Here is a 25,689-nt window from a genome sequence, read left to right as displayed (position 1 = left end):
ACGTTAAAGAAGTGTGCCCGTTAAAAATGTTACAAAGAATGCAATAACTATTTACAGTTTGTTACTTAGCGGCTACACTTTCACTATAGAGGATTGCAGGCATTGCGCGGTAAATTGAGCTCTGACCTTGACCTTCACTGAACCCAAAATATGACAAGAACGGGTGGGAAAGTTTTGCCTCTCGCTAAACAATATTGCCATCTTTACTTTATGCTAAAAATCAATTAAGTTAGATTTTTGTTACAGGAAATGGAGTTTTTGTTCTCTCGATGACAGGCAAAGTTCTAGGAAGAGAGGAATAGAGGGATAGACGAAGTTCGAAGCAAGAGCAGAATTGTTATTTCCAATGAAATCAAATTTAAAGGAAGTTGAAGCAAAGGAGTACATGGGTCACCTAGACTTAGATTCCGCTGAAACAAATACAGAAGAAGGCTGCTGTAGCTTGCAACAGCCAAGAGATGAAACATGAACTTACGAAGATTGGTGGTCAGCTTAGCTATGAATGCCAAGGAAAAGAAGAAAAAGGGCCATGGGCTAACGAGAAAAATGACCTCAAAGTTTGGACGGATATATTTATCCATTGGATTCAGCATCCTGCAATTAGTATAAAAACTCACAATTACAAATTTATCCAAACTGGGCACTTTCGTCATTTGGCACGAGCAACGTTTTAAATGTCCCAATTTTTCTGCGTCCCCAAATTAGTATACAGAACAATTAGAAAATTATCGAAGCGTGGTCACATTTCACCAATGGCATTAACGTTAGTTCTTTTCTTAATTCTATTAAAGATATATTTATGGATTAATACTGTATCTGAAATATATATAGGATGTTGCGTCATGATTTAACGTAGAAGTCCTTACGTCAACTTACTTTACAATCACGCTATTCGCTTGGTGTAGTTGAGGGCAATACGTTGCTTATGAATAGATATTTGTACAGTATAAAAGTGTATTGATTCACATCTTTTCAGCAATGAGCTAAATAATTCCTTTTTTTTAAAAAATTACAGTTGCTTGTCGATAAGTATAAAAATATATCTAAAGCAGGTGAAGTAATCCAAAACCAATTATGTGTGTACAGTTATTATATTGTTAATTTGGCTTTATAAATAAATATTTATTAGATATGGAAAACGAAATAAACAACAAATCCTTACTCCAAAGCCCATGAAATGTAGTACTAAATAACACTTTTAAAAATAAAATAGGTATTGCATGGTTGCCCGCGAAAGCACGCAATGAGAACTTGTTTTCAAATTTATTATCAAAGATTATAAATTATTATTATTATTGTTTATTTAAAAATGCTTGTTAAAGTTGATAAGTTGGAAACACTCCTATTATATTGGTGGACAAGAGACAATATATTGTAGCTTGTCCCTGTGCAAAAGGGAGAAGGGAAAAGTTTCAAGAAGCCGCCACCGACTGCATGCCCTCCCTTGAATAAACAGCAAAAGACAATGTGCGTATTGAAGCTTCCTCTGATGACTCAAGTCAAACCAGCCACTGGATCCCAGGGGGTGAATACTGTCAAAGTTGTTTGCAAAAATGAAAGGAAACCGCACTCTGTTCTCTACAGTCCACTGACACAAGAAGAAATGGTGGATGAAGTCAGGGTTGCAGTCTAAAACGATTTTAAATACCGTGCAAGTATAGATCTTTTTGGCGGGGTCAATTTCTGATCATTTGTTTTGTAAATAAAAGTTATACTTCGACTATTTCCTTGCTGGATTTAAGAAACCTCCGACTGTGACTAATCCTCCTGTTGTGAAAGCAAAAGGGGAAGAAATAAATTTAAACGGCAATCAAGTGGAATGAAATTAAAATCACTAACAAGTCTAAGCACATCTACTACTGTTCAAACACTCACATAGGTAGTATGGATTATTATTATTATGTTTATTAATTGATTGCTGTCTTCCGTGGTCGAGGAACCGAGGTATCTGAAAAGCCAGGCCATATTTCACTGGGTTCCTGTTTCGAGTTCTGGATTTTACAACAATGGTAACAGGCTGAAAGCGTGATGGGGTGAAATCTTAGAGATTAGATTGGCCTAGAAACACTTTTTTTTTTTTTTTTTTTTTTAACGAAGATCAAAACTATGAGTCTGTAAGTCTTCACTAGAGATCGAATTCGGGATTTCCCACGCTCATGTCCACATGCTGTAAATGCTTTATTTATTGTTAAGTGGGAGATAAAATGTACTATTATCACTTTACACCCAACTGTATATTTCTCTATCCTGGCAATCTTGTTTAGACCAAGAAACACTTGTTTTTCGGCTGGTTTTGATCTTATATTCCCTACGAATTTGTACTGATTATTCTATTTTTATCTTAAATAGCCTGACTTCTTAACAGTGATAAGCATTCGGAACGCTTTGGTCTGCCACAAAAACGAACCTTTGTTGATGTATGCACGGTTCAGTTTCCGCTCAATTTCTCTCTGAATTGCACGTGTTTTGTATCCTCTTTGCACGGTAGTTCAGTGACAGGAAAATTAACGAGACGCCCTCTCCTGTGATTCAGTGGAGTTGACATTCTGTATGCAAAGTTTTTTGGAAAAATTGTTCAGTGAATGTATTAAGATTCCTTGAAATGGAGCAGTATCAATATGATTCGGCAATTACGAAGTGGACAATGTGTTGCAATTAGAAAAGAATCCGGGAAGAGTGACGTATGGAAAAAATTCAGTGTAATTATTGAAAAAGACACATCTAAAGAGACAGGTTTCACATAATGCAATTCATGTCAGGTTTTCTCGTATTCAACAAAAGCAGGGACTTCCCATTTAAATCGTCACACTCTAGTCTGTAAACAATTACCACAACAATCAAAGATTATGCAACACCTAACGCAAAAAGTGCCGGCCAGTGTAAAAACAGAAGTTACCCAAGCTGTTGTAAAAATGTGTTGCAGTGACCTTCGCCCGTTTGGACTTGTTGCTGGTGAAGGATTTGCTCATTTTTGTCACACTTTACTGCGATTGGGAACGTCTTATGGAAACTTGCCTGTTGCAGATCTGCCACACCCTACCACTGTGTCACGAAATATTAAAATCGGAGCCGAGAAGCTAAGGAGTTCGCTTGTGCCAGGACTTCAGGCAGTAATTGATCGACAAGAGTGTGCAGCAACAATGGACATGTTGACTGACAGCTATCGGCAGGTATCATATATTAGTGTTACTCTTCATACCTTCAATGCTGAGTGGGACTTAGTTAATCGTGTGTTTTGTTCACTTGCGAATTTCCTGACGAAACTAAAACGGGAGAAAACATTAGAAAAGAACTCAAGAGAAAGTTTACAGAAATTGGATTTACCGCGGACTCTCTATCTAAGGTAATATGGGTTACAGATCATGGATTAAACGTTGTAAACGCTTTGCTTCCGTGTCGTCGTCTGGATTGTTGTGCACATGCCCTAACCACAGTTTTGCGTAACTCATTTCAGAAAAAGTTTTTAGTTGAAAGTGCTCCTGAAATTGATAAAGTATTTGTTGCAGTCAAGTCCCTCGTGTCATACTTAAAGTCCTCTGGAGAAGTGAAGTACTTAAGCAGAACTGTCCATCAAGAATGCGAAAGTCGGTGATACAACATAGTTGACTTGTTGCAAAGCTTACACTACATGTATGATGAAATAGGGGTTAGGCTACTTCAGCGTGATGAAGAACACAGGCTAAGTGGAGTAGATCGAGGTCTTATGAAAGAACTAATTGAGCTTTTGGTTCCTTTCAAAGATGTCTCTCTTCAGTTCGAAGCCGAAAAGAAACCAACCTTGCCTTTAGTGCTTCCTCTAAAATTTAATTTAATGGAACACTTGAAACCTTGCACAGAAGATTCTTCGGTCTTGGCAGTCATACGGGAACGGGCTAAAGAGCTACTCCTTCAGAAATTGCCGACAGTAAAGGAACACAAAATTGCAGTGTTTTTGTGGCCACAGTTTAGGCTGCTACGAATGTTAAGCCAACACGATAAGGAACGAACCTTTTCTGATATGCGTTCCTTGATAAAGGACATGAAAAGAGAGCATAATGGAGCAATATCGCAACAGAGCTCTACAATGTCTCTTTCCGGGGAGAACTCAATCGCCAGTACTTCTCAAGTAGGACTGGTTGACGACGAATCCTCACCAAAACGAAGTAAAATTTTGGATTTTAGTGCAGTGGCGGATGCAGTAGGCATCGGGAGACCCAAGCCCCAAGACGAAGTTCAAAAATACTTAGATATGACTTCTAGCGAGTTCAATATTAACGTTAATTTGGAGGAGTTACCTAAATTGTGGGAAAACTTCAGCTCCACCTCCCCGCTCTAAGTAAGGTAGCAAAGAAAATGTTATGCATTCCGCAACTAGGAGTCCGTGTGAATGAAATTTTAGTGCAGCTGGATATCGCATTCAAGAGCGATGTACAAATCTGGATCCTGAAAGTGTCGATAGTATGCTTTTCCTGCATAGCAATAGTGTTTAACAGATGTAACGAAATACAAAGGAAACAGACAGCGATTTTTACAATTAGTTCATAAACTTGTAATGTTCCCGTGAAAAAACCGCGATGAATGTGTTTTTTATTTATGTCTTTTAGTGATTGCTTTACTTGCTCAAGTACATAGCAGTGTGAAGTAGTGTGGTGGATATGTGCATTTATTTCATTAGTTTTTAATGAGTTGTGTGAATAATTTAATCTCTCTGACAAATTGCAATTGTAGAAAGAATTGATATATTTGACTTTTATTTCTTTTTCTTTTTTTTAAGAAGTCAAGGCATAATTACATCAATGGTAAGTTGAAGCTTTTCATTCACAAATTCTTATATAGTATTTTGTTTTTGATAAAAACCAATATATGTTAGAACAAAATCAACGTTGAAATGCTCAAGACTAAGTTTTAAACAGTACGTAAAAATGACAAATCTGAGCACTTTTAGTAAAGAGTATATCTGATATTTATAATTTTTACCCACCTTTGATGATCTTCATACCATTACAATGTTTGGTTTCAGTGTTTCACCGGATATTAGTTTCGTTATATAGGTTATATAAATCAGGATTCTAGGATATTGTAAATGTAACCAATTATTGTGTGTATACTTTCTAATAGAAAAGTAAAACTTATTAGATCGTAAAATTCAAATAATAATAATAATAATAATAATACTTACTATTCACAGTTCCTTCAAATGTATTATTACTTTGAATTAACGTATAATCTTCATGCTTAACAAAAGTATCTCATAAAGATCTTATTGTAACTGCAAAAATGAACGATTCTTAAATGAGTCTTTGCATAATATACTATGGAACACGTAAATTGGTTTCACAGATCCCTAGGGATCCGCAGGTGAGGGCCGCAAGTAGGTGGGTGCAAGCGGAGCATGTGCCCTGGACGCGTGGTTGGAGGGGCGCGTACATTCCTAATATTTTCGGTACTTAATATTTTTCATGCCAAAAGGGGGCGCCAAATTTTGTGTTTGTCCCGGGTGACACAAGAACCAGGTGCGGGCCTGCCGTAAGTAGGCCACCAAATGGGAAACGCTTTATAAGACAAACACGCTTTCACAAAATGTTCAGCTTTCTTACATAAATTTTAATTATTCCAGTGAACTATCTGAGAATACGCCAGATTAAACTTTATCCAAGACGCAAGTCTCAAATAGGAATTTCACGTTACCTTTGCGCATTAACTAGCCAGATAAGATATTGGGAGAGATTATCATCCAACAACTGTAGGCTTATCTGTAAGCCAATCTCACTGGAAAAAAAAAGTTCGATTTTCAGCTCGCCTATCTAAAAATATCAGCTTAAAGATAGTACACAGACGTAGGCGTGCTCACGGGGGGCAAGACGGACGAATGACTCCTCTAATATTCGGCATACCGATCCAGAACATTAATTTTCAACGAATTTTTTATATATGAAAAGTTATTAGTAGTGCACATTCTTCAATCAGTTTCTAAAATTAAAGTATATTTCACAAAAGTGACCACTCGAAAAACCTTCAGCTACCCACAGCCACTCCCTTATTGATCGTCGGTAGGTTTCCTTAAGAAGATGGCGTTAGACAGGTTTGCAACAGTAGACGCCCTACAGACTAAAACACCTTGGGGGCCACGGTGGCTCAGTGGTAGAGCGTTCACGTCTGGTGCGTGGGGTCCCTGGTTCGATCCCAGTTCACGCCAAGTGAGCTTTGTGGTAGACAAATACCGTATGCGTGGGTTTTCTCGGAGTTCTCCCGTTTCCTCCTACTTTCTTCATTCCACCATTTCACTTATTTCTCATCATCACCGTCTCCCTTAGTCTCAGTGCATAATCGTGAGACGTTAAACTAGATATTTCATTTAATTTCATGTCGGATTTCTGCTTGTTTGATGATTCTTTGTCCAAAAAGAAGTTGTCTTCTTAATGTTTTCATCCAGCGATTGGTATTTCGGTATCTGATGGTGAGAATTAGACATGCAAAATTGTGCCCCTAGAAGCAGCTTCTGATGGAAGCTAACAACTTTTTTTAATGCTATTCAGTATAAGAAGACGCTGCCACTGCCTCCTCTTAAGAAGATGCTACTGACCTTTCAATTTTTTGGTTGAAAGAAATATCACCTTTTGACATCTTCACCTCCAATCCAGTATTCATGTTACGGGTCACGGATAACTGACTGAAATCATACAGGTGTCTGTGTTTTGTTGTCATAGTTTGCCCTTAACTGATCCCGTGATATATTGGAAGTGGAAACAGATATGCGGTATTTTCCTGTAATTTTCTAATACATGTCAAAGTGTCATGTATTTTGCTAAAGCTTTCCTTTACATGGTAAGTAAATGGGTTTCTATGATTTATATAATTTAATACATTCGATACTGTTGGGGCTTGTCTCATGTTCGAAAAAACCTAAAATTACTGAAAAATATTATACTACATTTGCAGGACTGGAGTTGAGATATGAAAATACAGTATCTTCCTTGTCTCTGTTTCATTCAATATTATTTTTTCTTTGTTTTATAATATTATGATTATTTTCTTACGAGTAAATCATATAAAGCAAAATGGAAATAAATAATAATGAATGAAGTTGATGGAATGAGGAAGTTAAATTGATTTTCAAAATTTAAAAGGTATCTCCAATTTGGGGTATTGACTTCGGACTTCGTGAATGGTAGCAAGTGGAATTTTACACCATTCCTCGTGCAGGGCATCGGCCAGTTCTGTGAGAGAGGATGGAGGTGGAAATCGTCGCCGGAGTCGTGTTTCCAAGATGGCCCACAGATGTACAATTATGTTGAGATCTGGGGATTGGGAAAGCCAGGGAAGGTGTTGAACTTCATCCCGATGTTCCTCAAACGACGCTACAACAACGCCAGCTGTGTGAATGGGTGCATTATCATCCTGGAAGATGGCCTCATTGTCCGGGAACAACATCCGGACCATAGGATGCAAGTGGTCTCCTAAAATTGCGACATAATCGTTGGCAGTGATTCGTCCGCTAAGTGTGACCACAGGACCCAATGAAAACCATGATATGGCGGCCCACAGCAACACCGAGCCGACGTCATGTTTCACAGTTAAGCGGAGACACTGCAGATCATAAGCTTCTTTGGGCGTTCTCCACACATAAACACGGCCCGTGGTTGGGAATAGGGTGAAGGATGACTCATCCGACCATATCACACGTTTCCAGTTCTCAACGGTCCAAGTTTCATGGCCCCAGCACCATTTGCGGCGTGCGAAAACGTTATGGTCCCTGATGAGCGGTTTAGCCCGTGCAACACGACCCCGTAAGTTCATGTCATGTAACTCGCGGCGGACTGTGATTGTCGAAACAGGGTGGGGGAGGTGCTGATTGAGTTCCTCCGTCACTTGCTCCGCAATGGCACGACGGTTCTGCGTGACAATGCGCTTTAATACACGGCGTGACCTGTCACTCATGATTTTCTTCCGCCCACTGTTCCGCTTCCCCGATGTGGTTTTCCCGTGTGTTGTGTAGGCTGTCATTACCTTCGACACTGTCCCACGCGACACACCTAACACAGTAGCCACTACCGTCACACTCACTCCACATAACCGCACACCAACAATTTGCCCTCTTTGAAAATCTGAGAGGTCTCTCATTTTACACTACCTCCGTCTGCTGCAGCCACTGGACACTGCTGTTCCACTGCGCCTGACGTAGTATGGAGACCGACCTAACACACCACCACCAGCTGTCCGGCGCTGCGGGCGCCACGACACCACTGCCAACCCATACATCTGACGTGTTGCCAACTACAGGTGTTTCCATTTTTCTGATCACCATCTGTATCTCTATAATAGCAATTTGCAAACACAGATGGTACCATTCGGAAGGCAAGCGTCAGGTTGTGAACCAGAGTTTAGAAAATGTTTCTGATGGTTAGTTGAAGTTTAATAATAAATTTTCAGAAAGATTGGGGCTCGAGCTATTTTTTTAAAAAAATTTATCGGGCCCGGCCGGGCTTGGGCCAAGAATTTTAAAAAAACTTATCGGGCTCGGGCCGAAAATCTCCAAAGCTTTTCGGGACCGAGCTGGGCCGAGCCTAGGTACATTCGGGCTGGATTGGGCTCGGACCGAAACATTCGGTCCGTGCAGGTCTCTACTTTATTACCAACACCTTTAGATGAGTTCCGGGATCGCATTACAGCTCCGTTTACGACCCATTATTAGAAATATGCTACAGCGTTTATAGGGCGAGTTACACTACCACATAGATGTGTGTCTTGTGACAAAAGGAAGCCACATCGAACATTTGTAACAGTATGACTCAAAAATTGGACGGTTTCTGTATATTTTCATGTATCATTCTCTATTATATGTGTTACCCATTTTTTTAAAAAAATAGAGCCCTTTCAAATCTGATTAATCATTTATGATCACCCTGTATTTGAATATTTATCTTCATACCTTAAGCAGAAGTATCTGTATTAATGTCATGGATGTAGTGATAATTTTAGTAGCCATTAACATCTTTAGCCATCACATGAGTTCATTTATACGTACCTGCTTTTAGTTTAGGTTGGAAACAGGTTTTAATGTGGAAATTTCGGTAGTTTGCTAATTGTAATTACGTAATTGTAGGAGATGGCAATGCAGTGAAAAGAGAGGTAGCACCACCAAATCCATCATTCTTGCAGCTGGAAGCTATGATGATGGAGACAAGACTGAAAATGATATCTGTGATAATAGACTTAAAAGCCCTCTTCTCAGCATATCTTTCACGATATGATACTGCTCATCCAATCACAGATGTAAGTATATAGCGAATAGCATATGTCTAGGAAGATGATTTTTTTTAAAAAAAAAAAAAAAGAAAATATTTTGTGGGGGGAATATTTAGATGAATTAAGAATATGGATACCTACCTAATGCAACATGTTACTTACTGAGAACCAATACTGTTTCAGTGACCTCTCTCAGTGCAAATGCTTCTTACATCTCTTAATTCTTATGACCAGTCAACATTGGTCGAATATATATTAACACTAGTCTGTCTTGTAAAAAGTTTAAATATCTTAAATTCTTTTCCTTATTTTTTGCAGTGTTTTCTATAAAATTACTTAGTTGAAGATTTACCGTAATTATACAGTATTCTCGACTTTAAAATAAATAAATAAATAAGTGTGTTTAGTATTCGTACAATACATAACATGCCTGAAATCTGTTTCAGCGCGTAATTAAAATTTCAAAAACTCAAGACGCATGAATGAGTTAAGTCTCTTTAGGTTTTTGAGTGAGGATTTTTCTGTAAGTAATCATTCTGTTTTAGTATATTCTCTACTAAAACACGTTAAGATTTGGGATTGATTTGTCGTACTTTTTTCATTCAGTATATTGTGAAACCTCATTCATAGAGATTGTTACACAAGTGAAAATTATCGAAATCTTTTGCGCCTGTGACAGGATCAAGCCGTTATTCGCTTGTCTCGATAAAACTTATTTTTTTAATTTTTAATTAAATTTTATATATTTATGTATTTATTTATTTACAAGTTTGAAATGATGCATCAGCTTTGTATATATGTGCATATAACGAATTACTTTAACAATGAACATTATCTTACAGTTCGAAAGAAAGACAACTATATAGAATTTTCGCTAAACACCTTACCAGATGGAATGAAAATAAAAAGTGAAAAACAATCAAAAAATGTCAAAACTATACAATGCACAATATAAGCACATTGTTTCGCTTTAACTTCTGATGTTATTGTTATTAGAAAAAAATATAGCCGTACATTTTATAGGTCCAAGTTAATTTGTATTTGAATTTAATACACAGAATTTCATCCATCCACGTCCTTCGTATGAAGGGGTTTTTATGCTGACTCAGGCCCTTTATTTGACTCGCCATTAACGCTAGTAACTTGTTTGCCTTTCATTTTTCTATTTTGCGTGTTTTACCCAGTCAGACCTGATTTTATTCTATTTTTTAATTTTTTTTGTTATAACTGTTGATTATTATTGTTAAGCTAGGAATTTTAAGTGCTGCGTCTTAGAGTTATTATTATTGTTATTATTATTATTATTATTTACTATTAAAATGTTCAAATTAGCTTTTCTTGATAAGAAAACGTTAAATAAACGCTCGTACGTGTTTTGGTTACAACTTTTTGTACCTTTTCTTACTGTCATTAGTTATTAATATTATTTGTTTTCTGTTTTATTATTTATTCCCACCGATCTTGGGTTGTATTTTATTGTGTTATTATTATTTTATTTTTGTCTGTTTTTTGTATTAGATGTGATTTACTTATTTTTCTGCATAATATCATTGTTAAGTTGTAGATATACTATCAGGCTTTCATTTATTATGTTATTTTTTAGCGATAAAAAAAAATACCCAGTAGGAGCCCTGACTCTGATTAATTACGTCTAATAGAAATGTTCTAAAATTTGTTTGTTTGGTCACATTGGAAGATTATGTAATCTAAGTTTACCAGCTCATCCCACACCAACAACCAGAAATATTTTTTCGGCCTGACTCTGCTAGGAACAGGCAACAGATTCTCTGTTCAACAGCTTTAGATGGTTGGAGCTTCTGACTTCGGTTCACTGATTATGTTCGCCTTATTTATTTATTTATTTATTTATTTATTTTTTAAGCATGACTAAACAATAACATTATCATATCTGATGTTCATACTTTTAAGTGCCTAATATCTCTGTGTTTACCCCTAGTAATACAATTAAATAAAAAACATATTTCAGATATCTTCTGAGCTTTTCGAAATGTGGCTCAATTTGTTGGCAGAGTACCCTTTTGAAATTCATCATAATTGGGAAAAAGCTTACAGAAAATACCACTATCATTTCAATGTAGATATTAGAAAACTCGGACCAGAATATGCGGAAACATTACGTGATCATTGTTGCAAGGGTAAGTCGTATTGATTGTTTGATTTGGTAATACTAAGCGCATGTCAAAACGAAAAGGGCTTTTTTTTTTTTCAATGTGGAATTGACAACATTGATACAGCAGTGCGTACTCTAGTATTCTGTGCTTGCAACAGAGGTATAATTATCAGTGTGCAATGGTATACCTGCGAGTAGCAGTAAGTTGAAATGACTGCCGTCGTAGAAATTCGGGCCAAGTGAGAGGTGTGAAGTCTTTGACCTGATTTCTTAACGCAAGAGGAGAGATTGTGCCTAATATCACAGCAGATGTATTGTCAAATACTGTCTTATCAGCGACAGGCCATCCAAAATCAACGAAAAGAAATATTACGGTCTGGATTTTATGTGATTCATGACTAAGGCCCGGATTTTTATATTTTTACATATTTTTTCTTTTTTATTTACGCTGGTGAAAATATGAAATGTTCGCAAATTACGAAGTAAGGAGCTATATAAACCACAATCACGTTACATATTTTTACACATTTTGAAGTCTGTTACATATTTTCCGTCTACTGTACATATTTTTACATAAATTCAGTTTCCTTGCTCCTTTTCAATAATTTTCTTTAAATAATACGCATATAAAAATAGGCCTGTGTATGGAACAATATCTTAAAAAGTACTTTATTTAATAGTCTGTATTTTTTCTCTCTCTTTGTTCAACCGATTTGCATTGCGGGAAAGCTGAGTTAAAACAAATCATACACTCTACAATATGCAAAGAAATGTCGTCAGTTATCGCTTTCAATCCTGAAAAAAAAACTGTTTTTTTATATATAAAGAAAGAAAAAATATAAGGATTTTTGTGCTTATCGCCTTTGCAAGCAGACGCCACTCGGATGTGTGCTGACAAAACAAACTAAAACGCACACAGTTGGCTGGCTTTCTCACCTTTTTTCGTATGTACAACCTAGGGGTGTTCCGGATTCCGGAATTCCGGAATACTTCGGAATGAAAATCTTAATTCCGGAATCGGAATTAAAAATTTAGTTATTCCGGAATTCCGAAATCTCGGAATTCCGTAATTTCGGAATCTCGGAATTCCGTAATCTCGGAATCTCGGAATTCCGTAATCTCGGAATCTCGGAATTCCGTAATCTCGGAATTTCGGAATCCAGGAAGTTCATCTCTAAATTCCGGAATTCCGAAAGTTCACCTCGAAATATCGGAATTCAGGAATCTCGGAATTCCGGAACTTTAGTCAGAAATTTCGGAATTTCCAAAACTCGGAATTCCGGAATCTCGAAACTTCAGCTAGAAATTTATGAATTCCAGAATATGAGGACTTAGGTTCAGCACTGCTGAATCTTTGAAATTCGAAATTCCCAATAACGGTACATCGATCCAGCATATCGGAATCTCGGAATGCTGAAATGTCAGCATCTGAAATCTTCAAGTAACATGATTATGAGATAGACATCAACACTCAGACAATGTAATGGTGAAACTTACTCTTTTTTACTCATTGTTAGTGGCGGCAATACTCCGTCTTTCTGCAGAACGAAAAGAGCTGAGCAGAAGGACTCATTGAACAAAGTGTAAAGACTTCATTTACTGGTTCTTGTCTTGTTCTAATGTTCTATCCAAGGGCAGGTCCTAACATTTATACATCGTTGCTAGCTGGGTCACTAGTGCAATACGGATAGAGTATCGACCAGTTTCTTCCCTGCGTGGCTTCAAAATGACATATAGAAAATGAAAAACTTAGAAACAGGGTGAAGCCATAGATTGCGAGTTTCGTATTCATTACCTATATATTTACTTGCACACTTGAGCCGATATTCATCCTCGTACTCCTTAATGTTTAGAAGCCAGGTTCTGGATACGTAGCTGAAATGCTCGTTCTGCGCACGAAGAGATTTTAGATTTTAGAAAGGCATACGACTCGGTTAGGAGAGAAATATTATACAACGTTCTTACAGAACTTGGAATACCGAGAAAGCTAATTAGATTAATTAAGATATGTTTAAATGAATCCCAAAGTAAAGTCCGGGTAGGAAAATTTTTGTCCACGAGCTTTCACGTCGAAAATGGCCTGAAACAAGGAGATGCGTTGTCGCCATTATTATTTAACTTTGCTCTGGAATACGCTATAAGGAAAATCAAAGATAGCAACCAGGGCCTACAGTTGAACGGTATTCACCAGGTTATGGCTTATGCTGATGATGTAAATTTAATAGAGGATGATAAGAGAACAATAGAAAGAAATGCAGAGATCTTATTAAACGCTTACAGCGACATGGATTTAGAAGTAAATGCAGAGAAAACTAAATACATGGAAGTGTGTCGGGACCGTAATATGGAAAATTGTGGATGCGTTAAAATATTAAATAATACTTTTGATAAAGTGGATAGTTTCAAATATCTAGGATCAATATTAACGGAGGAAAATCATATTCACGAGACATTAAATGTCGACTAAAAGCAGGGAATTCGTGTTACTATTCGGCGCAAAATCTGTTGTCCTCGCGAATTCTGTCGAGGAATTTGAAGCTTAAAATATATAAATCGATAATCATCCCTGTTGTTCTGTATGGTTGCGAAACATGGTCGCTTGCACTGAGGGAAGAACATAGACTGAAAGTATTTGAGAACAATATCGTGAGACGAATATTCTGACCCAAGAGGAATGGGAATGGGGAATGGCGGAAACTTCATAACGAGGAACTACATAATTTATATGGTTTACCCAACATTGTTAGGGTCGTCAAGTCTAGGAGGCTTAGGTGGGCGTGTCATGTAGCTAGAATGGAAGAAAGTAGAAACGCTTTCAAAGTCTTGACAGGAAGACCAATCGGAAAACAACCATTAGGAAGACCTAGGCGCAGATGGGAGGACAATATTAAGATGGATCTCGCAGAGATTGGAATACAAAGTAGAAACTGGATGCAGTTAGCTAAGGATAGAAGTCAGTGGAGAGCTTTTTTGAACGCGGCATTGAACCTCCGGGTTCCATAGGCCATAGAGTTAGTTAGTTTAGCCATATGTGTACCAAGTTTGGTTGAAATTGCTTCAGGTGTTCCAGAATTATGCTGGAACAAACGTACATCCATTTTTATAAGACAAAGCATCTAGCTCTTCTCCCTCATAGTTTTCTTAGTTTTTATTTTCTTGTATTAGGAAAACAACTTTTCAACGAAAACATGTGGTTCGGAGCTCACATACGTAGTCGGTCCGGTAACTAGCTGATAGCAAATAGTTTTTCATAACGTAGGTTTTGCATAATGCTATACCATAATTATGTAATTTTTGTAGATAGCATGGCACAAAAATTAATTCAATTATACCATGATACCTTTTTTAATACACAAAATGAAAACTTTCCTTTTTGTCAAATGTATTTTGCGTTAATATAAAGAAGAAATAAAAATATGATAGATCTGAACTACGGAAGATTGGAAATACAATGTAATATATATTTGTAATAACTGTATTTAATATTTGTAAAAGCAGTGGAAAAATATACAATCAATCTAGCTTTCAACATAAAGTAATAATGAAATGCCATATCAATAGAATGTTAATCCTCTCAAATTTCTTTAATTTAAATTAAACCTATAATTTTAGTTTCTACCGTATTTTTTTCTGTCAGAGCTTTATATAATAGCGGATTCTTACTCTTATAAGTTAGGCTACCTGTTCATAAGATCAATAAAATAAACAAACAAAAAATACCTTATTATGTTTAAAGATGTTGGTTAATGCAATATAAATTTCATATAAATTTTCATAGATTAGAATATACATTATTACAATTAATTTACAAAAACTAAAAAAATACACATTACCTCAAATCCAATACTATCATTGTACAACATTTTAATAGAACAACCTTTATTTCGTCGGACTCTGATGTATAAAATCAGTTCTTCGATCCCGACTCGTGAGAGGATAGTTATGTTCGCGAAAATTTTCAAAAGAATAAATGTTTTAAAAATTAGAAATAATATCCTATATATTTGATGGATGCCATTAAACCTGATTGTATCTGTAAATTATTTCTACTACAAAATGTTACTTTTGAAAATTATTTTATCCTTTCATAGCGTTTTCAGTCTGGTTAGTTTTACTAGGACATATGTAAAAGGCAGAATGGAAATGTACATTAACTACAAATTAAAATAAAAAGTACTTATCATGATGAAACATAAGGAAATGTTATACAAATAACATACTAACAATATATATTACGCATATTTAATACGTAACACTAGAAAACTAAGAAAATGTTATGCTGTACAAACATTTTAAATACGAAATATTATGAAACTTAAGAAATATATTAATTGAAATATTATATTGAAATAATGTATTAACATTATGAAATCAAAGGGAATGTTATTTGAATAATATACAGATACATCTATGAAGTGATAATGACACTGGTAACTATGCCCTTCTCAATAGCTTAAATTTACCGTACCTTTGAAAATAAGAAAAAGCAGATACAGAGACCGACAGAAGTATTGGAATAATATAATTAATACTTTATTTACATTGTATGAATTATAAACAACATACATCATATTTGCTTAGTAGTGTTGAATTTGTAAACATGTAAACGTTACCATTATGTGTCTCCGAAACTATATTTAAAATATCATAATGCATGTATTTAGCACACAATATATAGAGTCTGCTATATTTCTCCTGCGGTCTCACTTATAGGACGACATAACGTCTCCAAACGAGTAGACAGGTGACTGGATGCATGTTTTATGCCCCCACCACACAGTCGTTGATTTCATACTGTGCCTCGCAACAGCAGCTCGCAATTGTAGTGTAAAGCTAAGCATTCACAAGTGGCATGGGGTGTAAAGGTAAGGAGACAACAGTCGAAGAGAGAAATGTTGTAATTAATCTGTACAAACAACACAAACCCCTCTCCGAAATTGATAGTACAGTCAACAGAAGCAAAATCATGGTGTTCTCCATCATTCAGCGCTTCAAACAGACTAATAGTGTTGTGAATAAGCCGAGATACGCCGCTCCTTCTAAACTTACTACTAGAGACAGGAGCCAAACAAGCAGAATCCGGCATCTGAGATTAGAGGAAGCCTTGAACAATATTCTGGCACTGTGATGCACACAGGAACAGTTGGACTGGTTTTACATAGTGCCGGTTACAATGCCAGTTTTCCTACGAGGAAACCGTATGTCAATTGTGTGAATCAGAAAAAGAGTCTAAAATTTGTTAACCTGTATAGGGGAAGCCAACAGAATTCTGGGATCACGTTCTCTGGTCGGATAAAAACAAATTCTGCTTATACAAGGGTGATGGACGTGTTACAGTGTGAAGGCTATCAAATACAGCTAAGAACATGGTAGCTACAGTGAAACATGGAGGCAACAGTGTGATGGTATGGGGATGTATGTCTTCATCAGGCGTTCGGGAACTGGTGCTTATAGATGGAATCATGGAAAAGTTTGAATTCAAGAGAATTCTTGAAAACAATCTTAAGAGGAATGCACAGAAGCTAGAACTGGGAAATGGTTATTACTTCCATCACGACAATGATCCAAAGTATACTGCGGAAATTATGAGGCTTTGGATGGTGTATAACACTCCTCACACTTTGAAGATACCGACCAAATCACCAGATTTAAATCCTACAGAGAATATCTGGAACGAGCTCGAAGATCGTGTTAGGAAACCTCACATTAGAAGTAAGGACCATCTGAAAGAACTTGTTCAGAGTGGAGAAATATGAACTCTGCAGCCAGCACAAAAAAGTACAGTCATGTTAAAAAATTATCGTAGTAATCCATAGAAAGGGGAACATAACTAATTACTAGCTGTTCTCTGTTGAATGCTGATATCCAGATGTAAACAAACTATTTTCATCCTTTCTGGTAGTGGAAATAAGTATCCGATGCTTTTCATGAGTTTATATATTTAGTAGAAGACTCAAATTTATTTTGTAGCAGTTGTAATTTTGTCTACTTTCTTTGCATACCTATAGAAATGATAAATCTAGTAAACATGTTTATGTTAGAATAATTATGTTGGACTCTGTACTTCGTGTTGATTTATGAATCCCCTGTTAACTAAGCCAGAGATGTGAAACAATGAGAAAATTTAGCTTATATTCAATAGTATTTTAAAATGTTTTTGGGACAATAGCTTTGTTCATGGACAGAAATATTAACTGCCCAGCATGCTCATCGGTAAGATTATTTGTGTACACAAATATTTTCTCGCTAATTTTGTTAATCTTGAAAGATGGTGGCAATGATTATTCCACCAAAGTAGTGGCTCTTCCTCCCAATCTGCATCCCTAAGGCTTAGGTACAGGTTCAATTATTCTATGTGACTGCCTTCTTTATCCTGTCGCCAAATGTCCTTCGTTTTAGGCAACTGTCTAATCTTTTAGTACCAACATTCCCTCGATTATCTTTTCTAGGATTTCCTGCTGGAATAAGTCTCAACTTATACAGTACTGTACCTTTTGTTATCTCAATATTTTTACCCAAATTATCTTCTTTAAACCTGAGATCTAAGAAAGCACAAATTTTCTACAGAATTCTGCTTCTTTCATCCTTCTCGAATCGCGATTTCAGAAGAGACAAAATTTCCATTTTCATGCTTCTTTCATCTTCTTTGAGGCTGCTTCTAAGATCTGTTCACTATCTCCCTCTTCAGTCAAAAAGTCATAGAATGAAAGATGTGTTTCCTGCGTACTTGCTTCATCTTGTTATGATATATCGTCTATCAGTTGAGATACTTCGACTTTAAAATCTTTTGAAATTTGTTCATATGATGGCCATATGTCCGACGCTGTAACAGATGTTTCTGCTGACATACTGTCACAGAGCATTTGTAAGGACGATAATAGTTAATAATTCTAATTAATAATCATAGTTAATAATTCTGTTTCTTCGTTCTGAAGGATAAGATTTTTATATATTGTTTGAGACAACTTTTGCTATTTCTTCTTCGCGTGTTACAACTACCAGCATCAAAAGGAAAGTAAACAATCATATTGTTGGCGTGCATGACGGAAGTATTTTACGCAGAAGGCCTAATGCATCTTACTCTTCTTGCAGCGCATGTCTCGTTTTCCTGCTTTGACTCATAATTTGTCTGTTTCCGAAGGTCCCTGTAGCTCAAGGGCTTTGTTTACTCTAATATTCAAAGTATGGCCGAAACAACTCAAATGTTGGAAATCGCTCCAGTCAACAATGGCCTTTACAATATTGGCACTACTGTTGTTACATAACGAACATTTTCAGTTGGTATTTCCCACATATCTATACTAAAATATAAAGCCTCTCACAGATTTGATTTCGGAAAATCGGAATTCCGGAACTTCATCGCAAATATCGGAAGTTCGGAATTCCGGAATCTCGAAACAAGAGCTGAAATTTCGGAAGATCGGAATTCCGGAATCCAGAACACGATACTAAATTTCGGAATCACGGAATTCCGGAATTTTCGGAATCTCGGAATTCCGGAATTTTCAGAATCTCGGAATTCCGGAATCTCGGAATTCCGGGATCTCGGAATTTCGAAATTCCGGAATTCCGATATTCCGAAAATTCCGGAATTCCGAGATTCTGAAAATTCCGGAATTCCGAGATTCCGAAAATTCCGAGATTCCGAAAAACGGAATTCCGAAAAATTCCGGAATTATCGACATTCCGAATTCCGGAATTGAAATCTCAATTCCGAACACCCCTAGTACAACCTCTAATGGTGGTGGTGGTGGGGGGGAATGGCGGTGAGAGGGAGGTGATTGGAGCTGCTAGGCTTTATCACTTGTTTCTTAAATCGAATAAAAAATCGCTTTTGTATGACTCGATGGCCACTTCATCCTTCAAACAAAGGAGAAAAGAATTCAGTTTCGTAGTGTGCACGCTTGTGACCGAGTCAGTTTCTTGTTTTCAATGGTGGCTTCCTCTTTAGCATCAAAATTTAAAATCGTGGATAGCTATGGATGACGCTTATACCACAGACGGTAAAATTGTTTTTTGTTAAGTATGCGATAAGAAATTGGGCTGTTCAATGAAGCCGCAATTGGATCAGCATATGAAAATGGATATTCACATGAAAAACAAAGTGTTACAGCGTACCGCAAAGCAAAAACTTTTAACCCAAACAAAACCAGCATCTGAAAACAGCAGTGAATTTTACAAAGACCTTGCCAATGCGTTCATAGTAGCAGACATATCGTGGTACAAATTGCAAGTCCCACAGTTCGCGTCCTTTCTAGAAAAATATTGCAAGAGACGAATCTACTATCCGCAAGAATTATTTGGATGTGTGCTATGAAGATACTATCAAACACATTCGAGCTGAAATTAGTGATTCTCATATATGATTTGCGATGAAACTACTGACGTATTAGGACGTTTCGTTGCCAATCTGGTGGTAGGAAAGCTTGACCCTGATTCTCCATCACGACCATTTCTCATCTGTTCAAAAGTTTTGGACAAAACAAACCATTCCACAGTTGCACGTTTCGTAAATGATGGACTGAGAGTGTTGTGGTCAGAAAGTGTTCCTGCAGAAAAAAGTGCTTCTGATGTGTTCTGATTCTGCGGCGTACATGTTAAAAGCTGCCGATGCGCTTAAAGTGTTCTACCCAAAACTCATTCATATGTGCTGTTTGGTCCATGGATTACATCGTGTAGCAGAGGAAGTGCGGATCAACTTCCCTGAAGTCAATAAGCTTTTGTCTTCTACTAAGAAAGTTTTTGTGAAAGCCCCTGGTCGTGTGCAGTGCTAAAACAATATGCTACCAAATGTGTCACTACCACCGCAGCCTGTACTAACACGCTGGGGTACCTGGATACAGGCTGTTAACTTCTACAATGAAAATTTTGATGCTGTAAAGTCAGTTGTCACCACATTTCCTGCAGAATCCAGTGCAGCAGCGCGTGATTCTCAAAGTGCGTTCAAAAATCTTGTTGTTCAATGTTCACTAGCGTACATTGCAGGTAATTTCGGATGAATTTCAAACGTTATCGAGAAACTAAAAACTTCAAGACTTACTTTGAAAGAGGCGATGACAACAATGGATTATGTGGAGAAGAAACTCAACATTGTGCAGGGAGAAACAGGTGCGAAAATCGCCCGGAAGTTCCAGTCAGTTTTGAAAAGGAATCCAAGATACCTAACATTAAGGACTGCATGCAGGATATTGGATGGAGAAGAAACGGAGGCCCGTGAGGAAATCAGCCCTGGAAAATATCAGTTGTTGAAGTTCGCGCCTTACTTAATGCGATGTGCAGAGGTATTTCTCAACCTATAAAAAGATCCTGACTGACCAACGACTCTCTTTAACTCCTGAACACCTGGAAAAGTATATAGTGGTTCATTGTGCATCAGCAAAGTAAGCGCTTTTTTTTTCTAAGATTTTTTTCATCATATACAATAATGTGGTTTTCATTTTTCTGTGAGACAATTTCATTTGTTACTAGTGAAAGCATGAAGTATCTGTGGCAAGTTAATGAATTTTTCGAATACCATAATATAAAATACTTAGCGGTTCATGGTGCGCTCCGAAAGTAAGCGCTCGTTATTTAAATAATATTTTTTTTTCTATTTCGACATTCAATAATGTGATTTTCATTTCCCTACTAGACAATTTCATTTTTTTTTGTTTTTGTTTGTTTGTTTGTTTGTTTAATTTGAACGTATTTGTGTCAAATTAGTGACACGAAGTGTTTGAATACGCAGTTCATTATATAAAATATTTAATGATTTATTTTTCGTCTGGAAAGTAAGCGCTTTTTGTTTTGAAGATTTTTTCTATTTTGATATACAATAATGTATTTCTAATAATGTGTTTACAAAGTCTATTTGTTCCTTGTTAAAGCTTGAATGTATCTATCGAAAGTTATTGAAGTTTTCAAACGCGCAGTTATAAATTTGAAAATTCCAAAGGTAAGCGTTCTTTCTATTAAATATTTTTTTTCTCTTTTTTGATATTCAATAATGTGATTTTCGTTTCTCCATGAAACAATTTTATTTGTTCTTAGTGAAAATTTGAACATATCAGTGACAAGTTAGTGACAAAGTTTTTCCATTGCGTAAAATTATTTAATGGTTCATTGTTTGTCCCAAAAGTAAGTGCCTTTTGTTTAAATAAATATATTTTTATGTTTATATGTTCAATAATGTGATTTTTTGCTCTCTTGATACATATTTTCATTTGTTTCTCCTGAAAATTTGTACGTATCTGTAGGAAGTTATTTACACTTGTTAAGCTTTTATTACCTAAATATGTTACAGTATATTTATTAGCTAAGAAAATAGCACAGACACAAAATAAACACGAAAAAATATTTTTACATATTTTCATATTTTTAACATATTTCTCACATATTTCACTGATTTTTGTTACATATTTATGTACATATTTCGGTACTTTGTACTACATAAAAATCCGGGCCTTATTCATGACAATGCGTGCACATGCTGTTGATAATCACCTCTCATACAGTCCCAGCTTTACCAATAGTGTTTTTTTGTTTGCTTGATTTGACCCTTCACCTGAAAAAGTGGCTGGCTGCACAAAGTTTCAATCTCAGTGAAGTTATCAATTCTCTACTGACTGAAGTTCCCGGCGACAGATTTCTAGACAGTGTAGAAAAGCTTCTGCCACTCTATCAAAATATTTGGAGCTCAATGGTGACTATGTAGAAAAATAATCAAGCTATGTACTTTATAAAATCAACAATATTTTTTTCTGTTTCCACTTTCTCTTTCGCGATAACCAAACAGTTAATTTTAATCACCATGTATTTTTGACGAATTTACTTCGTTACATTACGGTTCTTATTTACTAAATTTGAACTAATTATTCTGTAAATAATGAAATGTGATCAAAATAATATGAATGAACAACTTCATCATACCTTCATAAGACATCGTCATCAGGTGTTGTGTGTGATGAAAGTAATAATAAATTGGCAATGCAGTTCATACTTACATAGTTATAGTGGCCCCGCGTAGCGTATTCGCTAATGCTCTCGCCTTTGATGCAAACGATTCCGCGTTCGAAAAGGTGTAACAGCTTTTTCAGACCAGTCATTCAGAGTGACGATTTTCCTCATTCACACCCGGCAAATCCCGGGATGGTATGTAACATATAGGTCCCATGCCACTTTCTTCCTTCGCTCCTTTGCATGGATAGTGTGCTTGCCCAGAGACATCATCCCTCATACGTGTGAAGGCCGTAGAAGCCTGTAATGCCCAGAAATATGTATAAAAATAACTAAATAAGAAAGTTACAACGATAACGATAACTTTGGCCGGATTTCGTTATTTTATTCGTAGTTATAGATAGATCCAAAATTAGAATAAACACTGCACCAGCTTTCATACAAATATAGAACATGTCATAATATGTTACGATGGTCCAAAAGTCCCTTTGTACCTGTATGTATTTTGCAGTGAGATAAAGTTATGGACATACAATGTGAAAAGAGACGAAATAGAATATAATCCAAAATGTCTGTATGGACACCATCATTTTCGTTAGAATTATTTGTGCGTTTACGCAAGTATTACACTAGTAATCGTGGAAAATGTATGCTGAACAGCCCCTTTCAGTTCGTTAGTTGTGTGGTGACGCGTAGTCACAATCTGCTGTTTGATATAACCTCACAGTGCATTATCATCCAATGAAAGATTGGCAGGCCAGTCCAGAGGTGCTGGTAACTGTGGAAAATCATGTCCAATCCATCTGTTAGAAAACATTTCATTCTAATTTCGGCAATCGAATAATGGGCTGGTGCTTCATCTTGCTGAAACTAAACCCGATCGATAAGCCCTTGGGCTTGCAGTTCAAAACAAACGTCCCACAGCATTGTGCAGTAGGTTTCACTGTTGTAGTACAGTGTGTCTCGTCCTGTCCAGGGTGTAACTCAGGGTTCATACACCACCTGGAAAACCTGGATAACCTGGAAATCTCAGGGAAATTGATTTTGGAAGAAAAAACCCTGGATAATTCAGGGAAATCGATCATATCTAGTAAAAAACCTGGAAATATCAGGGAAATTGAGTTCAATAATTTGGTATATTTTGAATGTGTGCAAATACAGAACGAAGTTTAAATTTTATTTATTTTAATTATTTATTTTCTTGTGACTCAATATTTAATTGCAATCCTTCATTGTGGAGAAGGGTGGCCATTCTTAAATATATAAATATATTATTCTTGAAATTTATGTGTTCTCGTACTCTTAGTTTCTTCCACTAGACCTGGATATTGCAAAATTAATATCTGGAAAATTCAGGGAAATTGAGTTCAATATTTTTGTATGAACCCCGTAAACTAGAGTTTTGGATGACCCTGTAGAATTTGTGTCGTAAATGTGAACAATACATATATATAGAGAGAAAACAGAACATATGAACTGTATTTAAGTTAAATCTACTGGAATTGTAATAAAGTTTCAAGCTAACGACACGATCTCCTTTTCTTTCGTTCTTTTCATTTAGCGTGGCAGGCACCGGCTTTCTGCAAAGATCCTCTTCTCGACACTCCTTGTGGCAGCATACAACATGCGCAGCAGTTGATCACCGCTTTTACTAGCTTTTTTATATTGGCTTCATACGCTAAGCATGTATGTCTTATAGATTTTGTGAAGTCGTGGTCAGATGGCAGCTATGTCTTTAAAACTCCGGAAATTGAATATCCAAAAAGCATGATTGGGAAAACCCTGGAGGATTGTCCGGATTCGTTAGTAGACAACATTGTGAGTACAGCAGTCAGTTTTTTAGTTATTAATATGAAGAAATAATATGGGTTAAATCAAAAGTGTTTTCAAATATGACTAAATGATTAGCGTGTTTATCTATGGTGTAGGCTTAGATTTCCTGTGTAGCAATTTTCATTGTTAATAGCATCATGGAGAAATTTTGACCTATTACTCGAATTAAGTGTTGTAAAACTGCGGACTGGAAAGCCGTAAATAACACCGATGTGAGGCGATGTCCTAAACGTATTGTACATCAACTTAATGCCGTCTTGCAAGTCATAACTCTTGGTAGGCTATAAGGTATTTAGCATTTGAGGGGCACAGTGGCTCAGTGACAGTGTTCGTAGTTTGAGGTAAGTTTCCCTAATCTAGGGAAATTTCATAGGTAAATTTACGTAGCAAAAAGGAATTTTTTCGAGAAGACGTAAAAAGCCAGAGAAATTCTCGCGCTGACTGATTGACCAATATAAATGCTTAAATTTTTCTTTGTTTTTCAGAATTAAACTAATACAATAATATATACAATACAATAATACTATATATATATATGTGTGTGTGTGTATGTGTATTCGTTTGTTTGTTTGTATCCATTGTTGACTGGGTGTCAGGCACGCGCCCAAATTCTTTTTTGTTGGGAGGGGTCTAAAGTTCTTTTTGGGGGAAAGTGGGGTCTAATATGTCTATGTAGTATTAAACCTGTGTTCTCCTGTCCCCGAGGAAAACGAATTGAAATATTTGAGTTTTTTCGTTCCACGGTTATGCCGGCTAGGCTAAAGGAGACGGTGATGAGGAAAAATGAATGAAATGTTGGAATGAAGAACGTGGTAGGAAACGGGAGAACCCCGAGGAAACCCACGCACACGGTGTTTGTCCACTACAAAGTTCACTTGGCACGAGCTGCGATCGAACCAGGCACCCTATGCACCAGAGGTGAACGCTCTACCGCTGAGCCACCGTAGCCCCTCTGCACCCGAGATGACGATAAGTAATTGTTAATTATTGCTACCTATAACTAAAAACAATTATAAAACTGGATTAGTTTTATAAGAAAAGATAGAATACAGATAGAGTGTAAAATAAAATATTTAGACTATATTAAACAAATTTCGCTGCTAATCAAATATAGTTATATTTAAAAATGTACAAATGTTTTTTTGGGGGGGGCAGGGAGAGAGGTCCGGACCCAGTGGAAACCCGCGTGGGGCGCTCCTGCTCGGTGTATGTGTGTGTATTTTTATTTGTAAAAAAAAAAAGTGAAGGAAAAAGTAAAAAAAATATATATATATATAGAAGTAAATAAAAAAATGTGGTTAGTACTTCCTTTAATATAGCTAAATTTATCTTGGATAACTTCTGTCTCAGGGATTGGACACTCAACAAACTAAGGGAAAATTTTGTGTCAGTAGAGGAGAATTTTCTTACGGAAACCTACGAACCCTGCTCAGTGATAGAGCGGTCAGCTTTGGTACGAGGGGTCCCTAGTTGTCCCAGGCTTGTGGAGGACAATATCCGTCCGTGGGCTTTCTCGGGACACTCATTCCATATCCCCACATCCTCATTCCACCAATCATTTAATG

At 36.6% G+C, this 25,689-nt stretch overlaps 1 protein-coding gene across 2 annotated transcripts in view; it reads left to right on the top strand.

Annotated features, from left to right (window-relative positions):
* LOC145675765 (uncharacterized) overlaps positions 1 to 25,689 on the top strand; it is a 182,412-nt gene that overhangs the window by 93,994 nt on the left and 62,729 nt on the right. For both annotated transcript variants that reach the window (XM_081746425.1, XM_081746424.1), the window contains exons 18-20: positions 9,083 to 9,252; positions 11,213 to 11,381; positions 23,853 to 24,109. In XM_081746425.1, the coding sequence (XP_081602551.1) occupies positions 9,083 to 9,252; positions 11,213 to 11,381; positions 23,853 to 24,109 (596 nt within the window). The remainder of the gene's footprint in view (positions 1 to 9,082; positions 9,253 to 11,212; positions 11,382 to 23,852; positions 24,110 to 25,689) is intronic.

The sequence above is a fragment of the Thermobia domestica genome, chromosome 18 (genome assembly GCF_964235325.1).
Source record: "Thermobia domestica chromosome 18, izTheDome1.hap1.1, whole genome shotgun sequence".
In the NCBI taxonomy this organism is placed as follows: Eukaryota; Metazoa; Arthropoda; class Insecta; order Zygentoma; family Lepismatidae; genus Thermobia; species Thermobia domestica.
This window is presented reverse-complemented; position numbering and strand designations above follow the sequence as displayed.